This window comes from Colletes latitarsis, chromosome 9, assembly GCF_051014445.1.
Source record: "Colletes latitarsis isolate SP2378_abdomen chromosome 9, iyColLati1, whole genome shotgun sequence".
Classification (NCBI taxonomy): domain Eukaryota; kingdom Metazoa; phylum Arthropoda; class Insecta; order Hymenoptera; family Colletidae; genus Colletes; species Colletes latitarsis.
This window is the reverse complement of record NC_135142.1, coordinates 18,565,518-18,580,165: the sequence shown is the minus strand read 5'-3', so window position 1 is coordinate 18,580,165 and position 14,648 is coordinate 18,565,518. Positions and strand designations below refer to the sequence as shown.

General features: G+C 34.2%; 1 protein-coding gene across 4 annotated transcripts in view; it reads left to right on the top strand.

The window, feature by feature from the left end:
- The window catches only part of Ca-alpha1t (Ca[2+]-channel protein alpha[[1]] subunit T), a 118,533-nt gene that overhangs the window by 86,145 nt on the left and 17,740 nt on the right, over positions 1–14,648 (top strand). For 2 of the 4 annotated variants that reach the window (XM_076773044.1, XM_076773042.1), the window contains 5 exons: positions 6,150–6,306; positions 10,561–10,716; positions 11,895–12,029; positions 13,670–13,960; positions 14,405–14,556. In XM_076773044.1, the coding sequence (XP_076629159.1) occupies positions 6,150–6,306; positions 10,561–10,716; positions 11,895–12,029; positions 13,670–13,960; positions 14,405–14,556 (891 nt within the window). The remainder of the gene's footprint in view (positions 1–6,149; positions 6,307–10,560; positions 10,717–11,894; positions 12,030–13,669; positions 13,961–14,404; positions 14,557–14,648) is intronic. The other 2 variants (XM_076773045.1, XM_076773043.1) reach the window with 1 other exon arrangement.

The following is a 14,648-nucleotide window of genomic DNA, read 5'->3' as shown; positions in this document are numbered from 1 at the left end:
AATAATTTCAACGCGTTAAGTAATTTTTTATCTCTCCATGATCACTTGTCTACTGAATACAAATATCACTTAAACGAGCCATGACAGGTGAAAATCTTTTTTATTGGAAGACCCTAAATACATAAAATGGCTTTTCAATGCCAAAAGGTTTCTTGTACCGAACAGTATCATTATGGATTTTTTATTCAAATAAAAAATCGTTTACTTATTTGTTTTTAAAGTTATTTACAAGTCGTTAAATATTGAAATCTACGACCTCAAACCTTTATCTTCGAACCAAAAACTGCTGTAAAACAATGATACCATAGCTATACATATCACTGAAATTTGTTTTACTATAATTACGATTGATCCTAACCAGAATCTCAGATCAAGATAAAAATGGTCATGTTTCTCAGAAGCGAGAGCTACTGTACTTATTCATTTATTCATTTGCTCAGCGAGAAAATAAATTTGACTAATTGTGGTACGAATACCAAGTCTTTTTCTCCAATCACTTTCTCCGATGAAACTGTGATATAAGTTCTTTGATGGAACGTTACATTTTGAGAATAAGCGTTATGTGCATCGAAGCTTCGTATTTATCGCTAATTAGGCTTGTTACTGTATTGTTCTTGTTATCGTTGCGTGGTTGTCGCAAGTGCACTATTGATTTAGCTTTTGCTGCCACAGTTTTTTCACTTCTCCAAGGAAGCAACGAAATCTTTAAATCTGTGTCCTGGTAGAAACGTTGTTGTTGTATAAGAATATTCGATACTGGTGTTGTCGCATCAACGTAGTAAATGGAGAAACCAACCTTTTTCGTATCGTCGCTTTTACAATTTTTATTGCTTACTTCGATTTGTTATACGCTCAAGCCGTGCATGTTTATTGTTCGTACTCTTTCTCTTTATATATATAGTATATATATACGCTTTGCATGCTGATATGCGTTTCTTAGGTGTTCGTTATTGCTTATCATTTCAATATGCACACATATTCTTACAGTATTTACATTTTATCATACGAACTATCGTTACACTGTAAAAAACGGCACTAAAGTTACGGGATACATCGAGTGGTAATTTCAACAGGGATCTCTAACTTTCAGACGGTACTTACGTTCCATTTATTTATCGACGAAAGGAATAAAATGGATTTTCGATAGTTAAACCGTTTAAGGTTTATATCGTTTTTATTGTTTACTCAAGACATTCTCGCCGTTCGAAACAATAGAAACTCCTGTCGGTTATAAAAATTGTAAAATTTTATGGAGAGGAGATTCGAAGATCGACAATCCTCGATTCGCGAGCACTTTGGTCGTAAACTCAACTAAAGTTATGGTTAACAGAAGCGACGTTATTGCCAAACTCCAGCGAAAGAAACCAGATTTCTTTACACACGGTGAATTCTTGATTCTTATTGCGGTACCGGGTCACTGATTTAACTAAAACTTCGTACACTGGTAGATTTCGATTCCATCTTTACGAAACGATGTAATTAAAAGCATTTGAAATAACCGTGGAAATAATTATCGAATATTATTAAATTCATTTTTCCCAGATTTGGTGGGCTTGCAATAAATTGAACAGTTGGAGCTCCCTGTATTACGATACTGACAAAATAATACAGACGATTTATAATAGGCAACGAAAATGACTTCGACGATTACAGAATATCTATACGCAAGTAGTGCAGTCCGTTGTTTGAACGCCAGAGATGGGTAAAATTTTAACTGAATAAAGAATCGAATAGAGTTAACATAACTATTTGATTAAGTAAATATTTGATATCCTAATCTTAAATGCTGCTGTCTAACTTTATTCTACGAACACACTTTTTTACGAAATAGTGAACAACGAGTCTGAAAATTAAATGGTGTAATATTGGAAGTAATTATTTTATTCGATCGATAATTGTCTCACAATCTTATAGGACTTATTTTTTAAACAGAAAATTAAATTATAACATCTTGTATGTTTAAGTAATGTTTCTTTTATAATTAGAGCTTCGAGAAATGCTACTTTTGTTTCCAACAAGAAACATTCAGTTACGTATTTTTATTGGAAAAATGGGATTTGGAATCAGTAAAATTCTCACACATAGCATAAAGCAAGAGAATTTTTATTTAAAATATACCAAAATTGAAATCCGATTATGTTAAAATGGTGCAATAAAGATAGCAACTATGGCAACGGTTTTTGTCGTCTAACCATCGTTCGACGAATAAAGTCAACCGCGATTATTCGAAGCATCGAATAACGAATAAAAATAAAATAACTTTATTCTATACATTATTCAGTTAATTAAACTAAGTTGCAAGAGTGAATCGTTCGTCGAGCGACCCGAAACGTTCCTCGTCGAATAATGTTAAGATTATTCGAGCGTTCGAATAACGAATGAAGCGACTTTATTCGATGCTTTATTCGGATAAGTTTGTTCGATCCCAACTCTGTCGAACGTTGACGACTCCTCGGGCTACGCCATACATTTTTGACAGTGTAGCACATGTCTAGATATATCCGTGTCATTTTTCAGTACATTCGGTGCCATTTATGTGAAAATTTCTACACGTTCATTTACCTACTTCTAACTCTACGGTTTCACTTCGTATCTCTATTCCATCTGTTTGTCTTACATTTTAATTCGCCTTTCGCTATCCGTTCCGATCGCGTACGGACGTTCGACGAAAAATCGATTGATCGTCGTCGCGTATTAAGAACGATTCGCGCGTTGAGAAACCGTCGCGTGTCACGTCCGACGAACCGAAGGAAATATTATTTTTGAATGAAACAACCGTCTCCCACACGTAATTGTGTACGATTTACGTGCTATTAATATTATCTATGCGTTAGCCGCTGTAGATAGACACCTTTATTCATCCGATACCTCTTAGCTACTCGATTAGAGTAGACATTTATTAGAGGCATATAAGACTCGTTAATAACAATATTACAGATACTGCTAAAACCGACAGCTAGTGAGTACTTGTGCAACCAATCGCTGACAGTTCGTTCAAAATTTTTAACCTTATATTTAGAAATTATATTTACGCTTTGCCGTTTCTTTTTCTTTATTAATAAACGTCCACCGTGACATTCTGCAAAGGCAAGTACACTTTGCTGCGTTTCTTTTTCTTACTGTTACGAACCGATACAGTTCGAGGATCACGGATTTTTTGGTAGACTTTCTGCTTGTCTCTCATTATTGTACAGAGTGGGTCACGCAATTGGGGCGAACGTCTCTCCTGTTTCGTCGAAGATAAAAAGACGATCGTATAATTATATAAAATAGGAGAAAAGTCGAATCGAAGAAAATTTTGTATATTAATTACATTTTGTTTTATATTTTTAGTTCATAAATATCTGTTAAATGTGCATTGTAAACAAGAAAATTTCGAAAAGAGTACACGAAAAACAATAAGAATTGAAGAGTTATTGAAATAACGAGTTTTCCAATGAAAGCTATAAAACTTCGAGTTGAAATAAAATAGAAAATACAAAACATAATCTGGGACTCATTGTTCTATTTTTATGTACGTTCGACGATATCATATATGGAATAATATTATTCAAACGTCCACCAGGATTGCGTTTGATGCAATGCAAGGGTAACTCGACTATCGATCGAGAATTAGCATCTCCCTAAATTCGACAATATTGCTTATGGACACATCCATAATGGCGAAATTCGGGCCTAACGGTGCTAACCAAATTGCAATGGCGTGGCACCGTCTTGCCACGAAATCTGCTTTATAATCGCAGGGGAAACTTTCGAGCACATCCTTCGTAGCTCAGTTTCATCAGACCTTCTTGGAGGGAAGATGTGGCTCTAAAGTCAAACGAAACTTCGAACAGTTAGTATTATTTCGGTGGCGAAAGGCTCGGCAAAATGTTATCGAAATAAACCTCATTTGAATCGAAGTTCTGTCGCGAACAAAACTCCGAGAAACTAGATAAATTATTACTATGCTGCATTCGACCGAGTTAGTAACATGGATTTATGATTTTTAGACCATCAAACCTGTACATGTTTAAAATTAAAAAATAATTAATTACAAATATATGCCATAAATGAATAACAAAAGTAATTGAACTATAAAGTAGAATATTATAATGATAATTCTTGCAGTGTTAAAGTTTCTATTATTTTATTAATTTCGCGAGTTTCCATTATTTCATCGTAAAATTTCAATATTTCTTCTGTAATTTTATCAATCGTCGTGATATGTAATATTGCATAAACTGTAAGTGATCAATATAAATTTTTGGAACGATGATTTTCATTAAACAACGATAAACCGTGCAATTTTTAATTTTTCTTATTTTATATGTCTTTGAAAGTAATTTGAATTTTAGTTTACAAAGTTTACACAAAGTTTAGTTCGATCTTCAATGAAACAGGATCTAGATCCGTCTCAATATTGCGACGCACTCTGTAAATACGAAAACATTTCAGATAACTGTGGATAGTACTTTTTAAATATAATTTCATTTATGTACTCCGTGACAACGAAGACACTTGCAAGTTTTGTACGTTTTTCAAAATTAGTGAAAACAATTGGCAAGCCGTTATTGAAATGTATAAATCTGCATGAGAAGTCTAATGAAAATTATAAACAGAAATATCGACAAATTACAAAGTGTATAAATTAAACATTTTAATTGACAAAACCTATTTTACTAGTGACTAACACAGTGACTCTGATTCAAATACTAGGCTGTCAACAGTTTGTCAGATAAACAAAGTACGTTACGTAAATTTAAAAAAAGCGACCAAAACATTCAAATGTCTTGTCCTATCGTCACGGAATGTATCCACCAGGGATACAGTCACACGAGTAACAGTTTATTGCAAAAACTTTCCACCGTTTGTGACGTTATCGGTTACAAGTGATAACGTATAAGATTCGTTGAAAAAGAACAAACTTGGTGGCAGCTCTCCTTTTGAAATTTTAGCATCGTCGTCGTACCGTTTCTTACAGTTACACACAGCTTATGTAACATTTGCTTGACAACAACATACGAGTATTTTATACACGTTCGCCTATTTGTTTCTTGTCTGAATACAAGACACATATATATTTGTATAAGTGGACGAACACGCCGATCTTGCAGAATGTGACTGTACAAGCTTCAAGTGACAGTTGTTTTCGCTGTCTACCCAACATGTCTGCTTAATCACTGTCCGCGAAGTGTCTTCGATCTGTTAAAAAAAGCTAATTCACATTTTCCAGCCAATTGTTATCGGTTCGATTAATTTAAATACGTTAAATGTGAAAGCATCGAAGTTCCTAATACGTCGATTAAATTTTTAAAAACATAGAATTACAGTTTCATTTTAAATAGCTAATGCACGAGACCCGTATTGTTGTTTTTCGAAAAAAAATTATACTCGTCGTCCTTTAAATACGCTAACGATTTTTTACGCCTGGCCAAACATTGGCAATTTTCGTCGGACGAATAACGATGTAACTGACAGCCAGAAATACAATTTCATCTCTAAATTGCCGCTTAAAATATTCAGCCCCGTATTCGAGCTAACCCCGAAAACACCGGTTCAATGATTACACGTCCCGAATGCGATATTTTATAGCTCCGTTTTGAAATCGACAGATAAATTGCATTGGAGGAAAGTCAATACGACGATTCTTCTCGTCGAAAGAGCAGAAATTCGAGTGTCTCCAAGAATCCACGTCCTCGTTCTACCACTTATTAGCTCGCGACCAGCTTCCTGCTACGACATCAACACGAGTGTCCCATATTTTCAGGAAATATTTGTATTACAGTTTTGTGTACACTTACTTGGACCAAAATGTGACTTTCGACGTCTTATCGAAGGAAACTGATTAAACTTCGAAGACAATTTCAAATTATTAATTGTTATACAAATTCTAAAATCCTCAACTTCAGTAGCAAACGGTATTTAGATAGCTTGGAATATTGGAGACACCGAAATTTCCGATTTTCTGATTCGTTTCGCGTCAGTTTTGGATGGAGGATGGGTCAAGCTGTAGCAATTGGGCTGATGTTGTTCGAACAATGAAAAAATTAGTGGTAAAAGACTGGAGACGCTTCGCGACGAGTGGTATTGATATCCCCAGTCCCTTACCCGTACCGTCTATCTGAATCGCGGTGATACTTTAGGCCGGCGGATTGTCTCGGTTGCAGCATCCTAGGGATGTACCTGTTCGGGGGTAAGTTTTGCATGTGGGCGGACCGGAGTCGGCCCTGCACCTGTGCCGAGGTGGTCTCGCGGCACCCAATGTGTCGCTGTGATCGCAAACATTTCAACGACATCGTCTGGGCACTTGTCACGGTCTTTCAGGTACCACTGTTCCTCCCTCTTACACCAAAAACACTGTATATGCATCAAGTATTTATTAAGCACACGGTACCTCCCCCCCCTTTCCCTGCCCCCTACCAGTAACCATAATCTGTGTCTGTATCTATATCTGTATCCGTGTCTACGTCTGTATTTATATCTACGTCCATGTCTACATCTATATTTATATATATCTATAGTTATATCTATATCCATGGCTATATATATAGCTATGCCTACGTCTATGGGCTATGTCTGTGTCTATATTTTCATCTGTGCCTATATCTGTCTACATTTGTCTACGTCTGTATGTTTATACGTGTCTGTCTCTGTCTATGTCTATGTCTATATCTATGTCTATATCTATGTCTATATCTATGTCTATATCTATGTCTATGCCTATATCTATGTCTATATCTATGTCTATATCTATGTCTATATCTATGTCTATATCTATGTCTATATCTATGTCTATATCTATGTCTATATCTATGTCTATGTCTATGTCTATATCTATGTCTATGTCAATGTCTATGTATATGTTTTTGCCTATGCCTATGGCTATGTTCATATCTATGCTGTACTATATGAATTTCTATATCTCTAACAGCATCTATATATACATATATCTATATCTATATCTTTATTTCTGTCTACATCTGAAGCTGTACCTATACTTATATTTATGTCTTCATCTGTATTTATATGTACATATCTACACGTATGTATGTAGAGAACAGGGAATCGTACGCTCGATTTGTCTGGGTTAATACTGAGCGAAACGGAAAATTGACGTTGCAAGGTGCTTCTTTCAACGTACAGTGTCTCATTTGATTTATATAGATTTTTAGTAGTGAACTAATCTTTGAGGACACTCGAATACGTAAGAGACGGGCAATTTATCATTTTAAAGTATATCAGATTTTTAAAATGGTGCGCAGAGACGAGTTGAACAGTGTCAATTACTTGCGATTTTATTGGCTAATTATTTGGAGATTAAAATCGGTTACCCTGTACAAAATACTGTAGTGGCACTTGTCACACTTCCCACAGAAGAGCTCTCGATATGGGTACAGGAATTCGTGAGTGTCATTACGGTTACCATTTATACTTTCATTGTATCGAGAGGGACAGTACTGTTATTAATTTTTTACTAGTTTGCTCTTTTACAAAGACACAAAGTTTCATCTCGAAAAGCATCAAATTTTACGCCAGAAAATATATCAAATAGGATTTAAAATAAATAGTTATTCTCAAATAAATTATTCTATATTAGAAATTTGACTATTAACAGGACTTGGAAGACAATTTTGTTTACGATGGCGGGACGTGTTAGTATGCACAGTCCTTGTTTAACGTGTACAAAATTCACGTTATTGTTTTTGAACATTTTTTTGTTATGTGTGATCTGATGTTTTCACGATGAAAAAGCACTTTGTTTACATTAAATGATCATAGATGTTTTACATTTATTCTATGGTAGTTTTTCCAATTGACCACAATTAAATACAATAGATTTATTATTTATAATTTAAAATACAAAACACAAAAGACTCTCATGCAAGATAAATCTGGCATGGGATATTATTGAATGGATTTTCTTCGTGTAGCAGCTACTTTTTCGCTGAGGATTGCTGTATAAAATCCATTTCTCGTCTCCAGTTACTAAATGGTATTGGAAAGCTTCGGTTTTATTCATTATATGTGAACAAAAATATTCATGCAGTCACTCAACCCACATTTGTTTCAAATTTCTATAAATTTGTTGCTGTTGGTATGTCTTTCTTACTAAATTATGAATTTTATCAATTTAAGAATGGCACGAACTCATGGGTTGATCTACTAGTAAAAAAGAAACGTCTTATTAAAAAAAAATACTATCCAAAGAATGAGACAACATTTTCACAGAATAAAATTAAAAAGATTGTTGAATCAAAGATAACAGGAGTGTAATCTGTCATCAAATGTAAATGGAATACACAAACAAACGTTTCCGTAGGAATTTATCCGCGTACAAATGTACTTTTGACTACGAAATGTATGTTTCTGTTAGGTGAAATGCACTTTGCAGCGCCAATTGCCTATTTCGTTCAATATTATCCTACAAAAGGGTAATTGTATACACGCTGTACAATAATCTCCGGATAATTGACACGGTTATACCCCGGGCAATTGAAACGGAATTACCCTTACCCAGTTTATGTTTCTCTAGTTCAAACAATTCGTCAAAAATTTGTTTATTTGTCGTTGTATATTTGTCAAATTATTATCTATGGAATATATTTAATTATACGTCAAACGAATCACTTCTGAAAAAGTTCTCACTCAAAATTAATCCGAAGAAGATCGTGAAAATCTGATTAATTCGTCGACAATATCTCACGAATATATGTATAATAAAGAATATAAAAATTTTAATTTTCGTTAATGGGCGCACAATATTCGTTCATTTTTACTTTATATCATTTATTTTTGGTATACTCTATTGAAATTTCACGTTGGACAGCAGGTATTCGCGTAACTCTATTTCACCTGAAAATAAAATGGTTGATTTTTGGAACGAAAACTCGACTTTCCGCGGATAAACGAAATTTACACCGCGTACACAATATCGTCTCAGTTATTCGGAGATTATTATACATATGTCTATCTATATTTATTTCCACGTCTACAGTACAGGGTGTTCCTAAAATAAGAAGTTTAACCCTATTTTTATATTATCGTATCCGGACAGACCAAAGTCAATGTTTACGTACAATGTGCGACACGCCTTGAAATTCGTATACAGTTTAACTGTCGTTTAGTTTCTTTAATTTTATCTACACTTTTTTTAATTCGATAATAATATAAATGCTCTAAATAAAAATATATTCGTTACACGCACATAGAGTTCAAAATTATACGTAATTTTAAAATCTTCGCATAATTTATAATAAAATTGAACTTGTACTTGAAGTACATTATGCATATTATTGGTCGAAACTTTTAGGAAATTATTCTAATTTATTCGATAAATACATTCCCTGTTATGTTATTTAACATAACAGATTTCAAATTATATAACAAGTTTTATAAAAATTTTAAGGCGTGTTATCGTTGTATCGCGTATAGTAATTGACATCTCGTCGAATAAAAATATCTTAAAAAGTCTGTAACTCGAAAGAAAGCAGTCCTTTTTATTTACACATCTAGGTACTGTTTGTCCCCGTTTTAGTCGACAGTTAACTAGCTCCTTTCTCGTCGTCATGCGTATTGGACGAGGACCAAACGCAGGGGAGGAGCTAGTAGATTGTAAACTAGAGTGGGGGTGATTCGTTGGCCTTCGTCTCGCGGACGGACAGTACATATTGACTTGTATTATCAATTCAACGAGTAGAATATGCTTTCGAACTTTTATTAGAAAGATTATTTTAGCTCTTTATGTTAAGAACACCTTGTATATCACGTACACGAACGTGTTACATAGTGTAGTGTGTCGTTTAACCGCTCTTTCGCTACTTCATGTTCCAGTCGTTCTTCTCAACATTACATGTCACGTAGACACAGACGTTTCTCTTCCCTGCTTCCTCCGTATTCTCTACTTCCGTCTACTTCCGCTCTATATATGGCGTAATGGAGAGTCGTTACAGATTTATCAACGTGCTGACGAGTTTCTCTCTTTTTCTTTGTTTCTCTAACACCGATGTCTGTTATTTTGTGATAAAGTGTGAGTCAACGATGTATTTGTCGCGAGATTAACCCAATTCGTTGCTGACCGACGGAGCTAATTGCTCGAAGCACACGCGCGTGTGTTGTTGTTATTTTGCCATTTTTTTTTTTTTATAACTAATCGCATCTCGTTGTTACTTGTTGCTATGTATGGTATCCTTGCAATGAAAAAAAGAAATAAAAACGAAAGGACCACGGTCGAGTAACCACTTTTAACTTTTATTGTGCATTGAACATAGAGAGAAATTCGTGGTGAAATTGGTACGAGTATGTCTAATATTAAAACAAAAAAAAAAAAATTACGAGGCGATACCGATCGGTGTTATTTGTCACGTTTTTGTACAGCTTTCGATTTTATAGAACTAGTTGATGCAACTAGTTTCGAAATAAATGTAAAACGATATTGATCGAGAATAGTAGCGAATAACGTTTGCTTATTTAATGTTTCATCGTTAATTAGAAGCTCTGCCTATCGTTCGTCTCGTGAATCGCAACGAGGGTCGTTTACGTAACGTACAGTTGGGATTTTTCCTTTTCCTTTTCACGTAGATCTTGACCCAGGAAGACTGGAACGTTGTGCTTTTTAACGGCATGCAGAAAACCTCCCACTGGGCGGCCCTTTACTTCGTCGCGCTGATGACCTTTGGAAATTATGTCCTCTTCAATCTACTGGTTGCTATTCTTGTCGAAGGATTCTCCTCGGAGGTATGTCAATTATTATTTAACACGATAACTGTCGTAGTGATCACTGGTGATCGATGGTATAAACTTACAGTAAATAAATCTTAATAATTGTAAATTTTTAAATAACAAGTACGGTGAAAGTTTCTAATATGGCTTACGTTTCTGTAATAATATAGTCGCTCGTAGTTAGTCCTGTACAAATTTATTTATATCTTGTGAAGTAAGTCCTTAAATGATGATTGCTCAAATTTATTTATATCTTGTGAAGTGAATCCTTAAATGATTGCTCGAATTTATTTATATCTTGTAAAGTGAGTCCTTAAATGATTGCACAAATTTATTTATATCTTGTGAAGTAAGTCCTTAAATGATGATTGCTCAAATTTATTTATATCTTGTGAAGTGAGTCCTTAAATTATGATTGCTCAAATTTATTTATATCTTATGAAGTAAGTCCTTAAATGATTGCTCAAATTTATTGAATAATTTTATATTACATTTGGAGTCTAAAAATTCTACGAGTGCGCGAGTATCTACTAGAAGTATCTAATTAATGATAGTTGAAGAAAAAGATTTTATACGAGACACATCACAAGATTTTAATTCATATTAGAATATCCCTTTAATTCTAGATTCACCGTACTTAAAGTTGCAGAACGCGTAAATATTATGTCTTAGCAATATAATTTGAATTTGATCGATGTAAAGACATAAATGTATTGTCTAATTAAAAGAAAAGCACAATTTTGATGCAACTGTCATCGTAAGGGGTTGCAATAAAAATATGTGCAATCGATGCCCGTAAATCTAGCATTAAGTCACTGTATGTCACTTTTTGTTTTCTGAAATCGAGCCTCGACTAAGAAGGCTTTATAAAAAATATGCGTTCGATTCTTTGAATTATTGCGGGGGTTATTTGGTCACTGCTTGGAGTTTGTAGAGATTCAGCACAATACGTTGGAACAATGTATTCGAGTGTGTACTAGGCTTTAGTAGCCTTGCGCTATTAATTGATATTGATCCGATTATAGCTTTCCCGTTTACTATGACCCATTAATAGTTCTATTAATGATGTAGCTATTATAATTGTTAGAATGAGGAAATCAATAATAAAATGATGCTTGAACGATTAAACGAAGGTAACTTTGTGTCAATGATTTTTGGCTAAGAAAGTATAAAATATTTGTGTATCATTTCAGAGGAATGAAAGAAGGGAACGAGAACAAAGAGAAATGGCTAAACTTGCCGCGAAAGAAGCAGGAATGGGAAGCGACGAAGGTTCCTCCAGGATATCGAGATCACATTCGATCACTGATAGCGATACTTATACTCAGGTATGAGGGCACAATTTATTAAAAAATAAAAGATTTTAGTTAGTTTCAGTTCTCTAAATTGTTGTATGGGACAGGAGACCTTATTATAGTGAATTCATTTTTTAAGGAATTATAAAGTACAATTTAAGTCCTCCATTACGTGTATAAATGAAGACTGAAAATACTCTTTTCACAAGTTTTGTAATTTGTCTACTTTCGTGGTAGAATTTACTATATTACTGTATTAAGAGTTATGAAAGTGAATAGTCCTATGTTTTTAATTTAAAAATCCGGTAGTTGACAGTATTATACGAGTAATAATAAAATTGTTTAAATATCTAAATATATATATCCGTCTTTTTGGTTTCTATAACGTGCGTTTAAATAAAAATAATTAACCTGTTGAATTGATTCCGTTAAATGGGGAATGGTTCGGTCACTAATTGTCATTAATTATCGAATTTTGTTTCACATTTTGAATAAATGTTGTTCTTTATGGATCCTTATATAGAGTGTTCGGCCACCCCTAGGAAAAATTTTAATAGAGGATTTTAGAGGCCAAAATAAGACGAAAATTAAGAATATCAATATGTTGATGGAGGCTTCGTTAAAAAGTTATTAACAATTAAATTCAAAAATTTCAAATCGTTCTGGAAAAATTATTTTCGGTTGCGGGGGTCAATTACAATCATTTTTGGTCATTACACATACCTTCAAAATCCTACGCATTTTTGAGAAAAAAATTCGAGTAAGTGCTGAAAGTTTTGGGTGAAAAAAAAGACTTTCGAATCGTCTTGGAAAAATTATTTTTAGTTGCAGGGGTTAATTGCAAGCATTTTTGGTCAATAGACATACCCCCGAAATCCTACTCAGTTTCGAGAAAAAAATTCATTACCGAAAATTTCATGTCCGACCATAGCGTTGATATGTTTCACTGAAATTTCATGCGTATCTTTAAAACATCATAACTTCTGAACGGATTGGACGATTTTAATGTTTAAAAAAGCAAACTACGCGTATTTTGGTGGAGAATATGTAGAAATCGCAAAAATATTCGAAAAGTTGATCCTTGACCCCGCAAAATGAGAAAAACCCCATAAAAATGGATTAATTTTCAAACAGCCATAACTCCTACAATTGTGAATATATTTCAATGAAACGTTTTTCTGAAGTAGAGCTCATGGGTACCTATAAAAAAGTATTACACAACTTTTCTGTAGGACGTCAAATGAAATTACTAAAAATCAAAAACGAATTTTTAAGAAAAATCAACAGGGGGTAGATGCCTAAATTTTTCGACGAAAAACAAATTTTTCAAATCGTTCTAAAAAAATTATTTTCGGTTGCGGGGGTCAATTACAATTATTTTTGGTCAACAGACATACCCCTGAAATCCTTCTCAGTTTCGAGAAAAAAATTCAGTACGGTCGGAACTTTAAACGTTAATAACTGTTTAACGAAGCTTTCATCAACAAATTAGTATTCTTGATTTTCGTCTTATTTTGGCCTCTAGAATCCCCCATTAAAATTTTTCCTAGGGGTGGCCGAACACCCTGTATAATATCCAACAAAATAGAGGTTACAAAAACGATCAGTGACTTAATATTGCAAAATTTAGCGAAACGAAGTAAATAAAAGACAAAATCATTCTCGAAATGCAGGACAGAAAGAACTCGTGGCAGAGCGCGGAAGAGCTGCGCAAATATAAAGACAACAACAGCAGAGAAAAGCAAAACACCGTTTGGAAGAAACAGATGGACGAGCCAAAGTGCAACATACAGAAAGAAAATAAAATGATGGGAAGCGCGGGACAGCCGCCCATAATTACCCACACAGCAGCCACCCCTCAAGATTCACCAAACACCACCCTCGACGTTGGCTACAGAGACTTGAACTGTCAAGCTGTTTACCCAACCGCAGCGCTATCGATCGAGTCGATCGATCGTTCGGGTGTAAGTACATTGTTTCGATTAATATACCTTATTAAGGGGTAATACCACAGTATAATTTTCAGAAAATCGAATTTTTTTTTATTAACTTAAAAGATGCTATGAACCTTCTATAACAAGGGGGAAAAAGTGAATATTATTATCCTCTTACTTTTCCATCCATCCAAAAAGAAAAATCGCAAAAAAACGCTTTATTTTAGGTTCTTACAGTGGTCTTACACCATTCAATCTTCTTCTAACACGAAATCTTCATGATTTTGTTATAACATAGAGCAAAAAATTGGGACTATCCTCCTATAACCCGACATCTATTCTTACAATACAGTTTTCATATATTTTCGTTAACTTGTATGACAGAACAAATCAACCGTGTTGTGGGAGAGTTGACTGTATTTAAATTTAAGATGTTAAATTCTTTGATATTTCATGAAAATGTTCTTTTTACAGAGCCAATGTAGTATACCTTCAGGATTGTTAAAACTACCAGACGTCACGAACAAAATACCAACCAAGAACCTTATCGCCGGTCAATTTCCCAGGCGAATAAGTCTCGTTACTGCTGCTGTTAATCCCGCGACGAGAGAGTCATCCAGTTCCAGGTACTATAAACAAGGGAAGTGAATACTTTCTCTTGTTTTCCATACTCCAGAAACCTACAGTAGAATAGAACCCTTTAGAAACGAGCAAATAC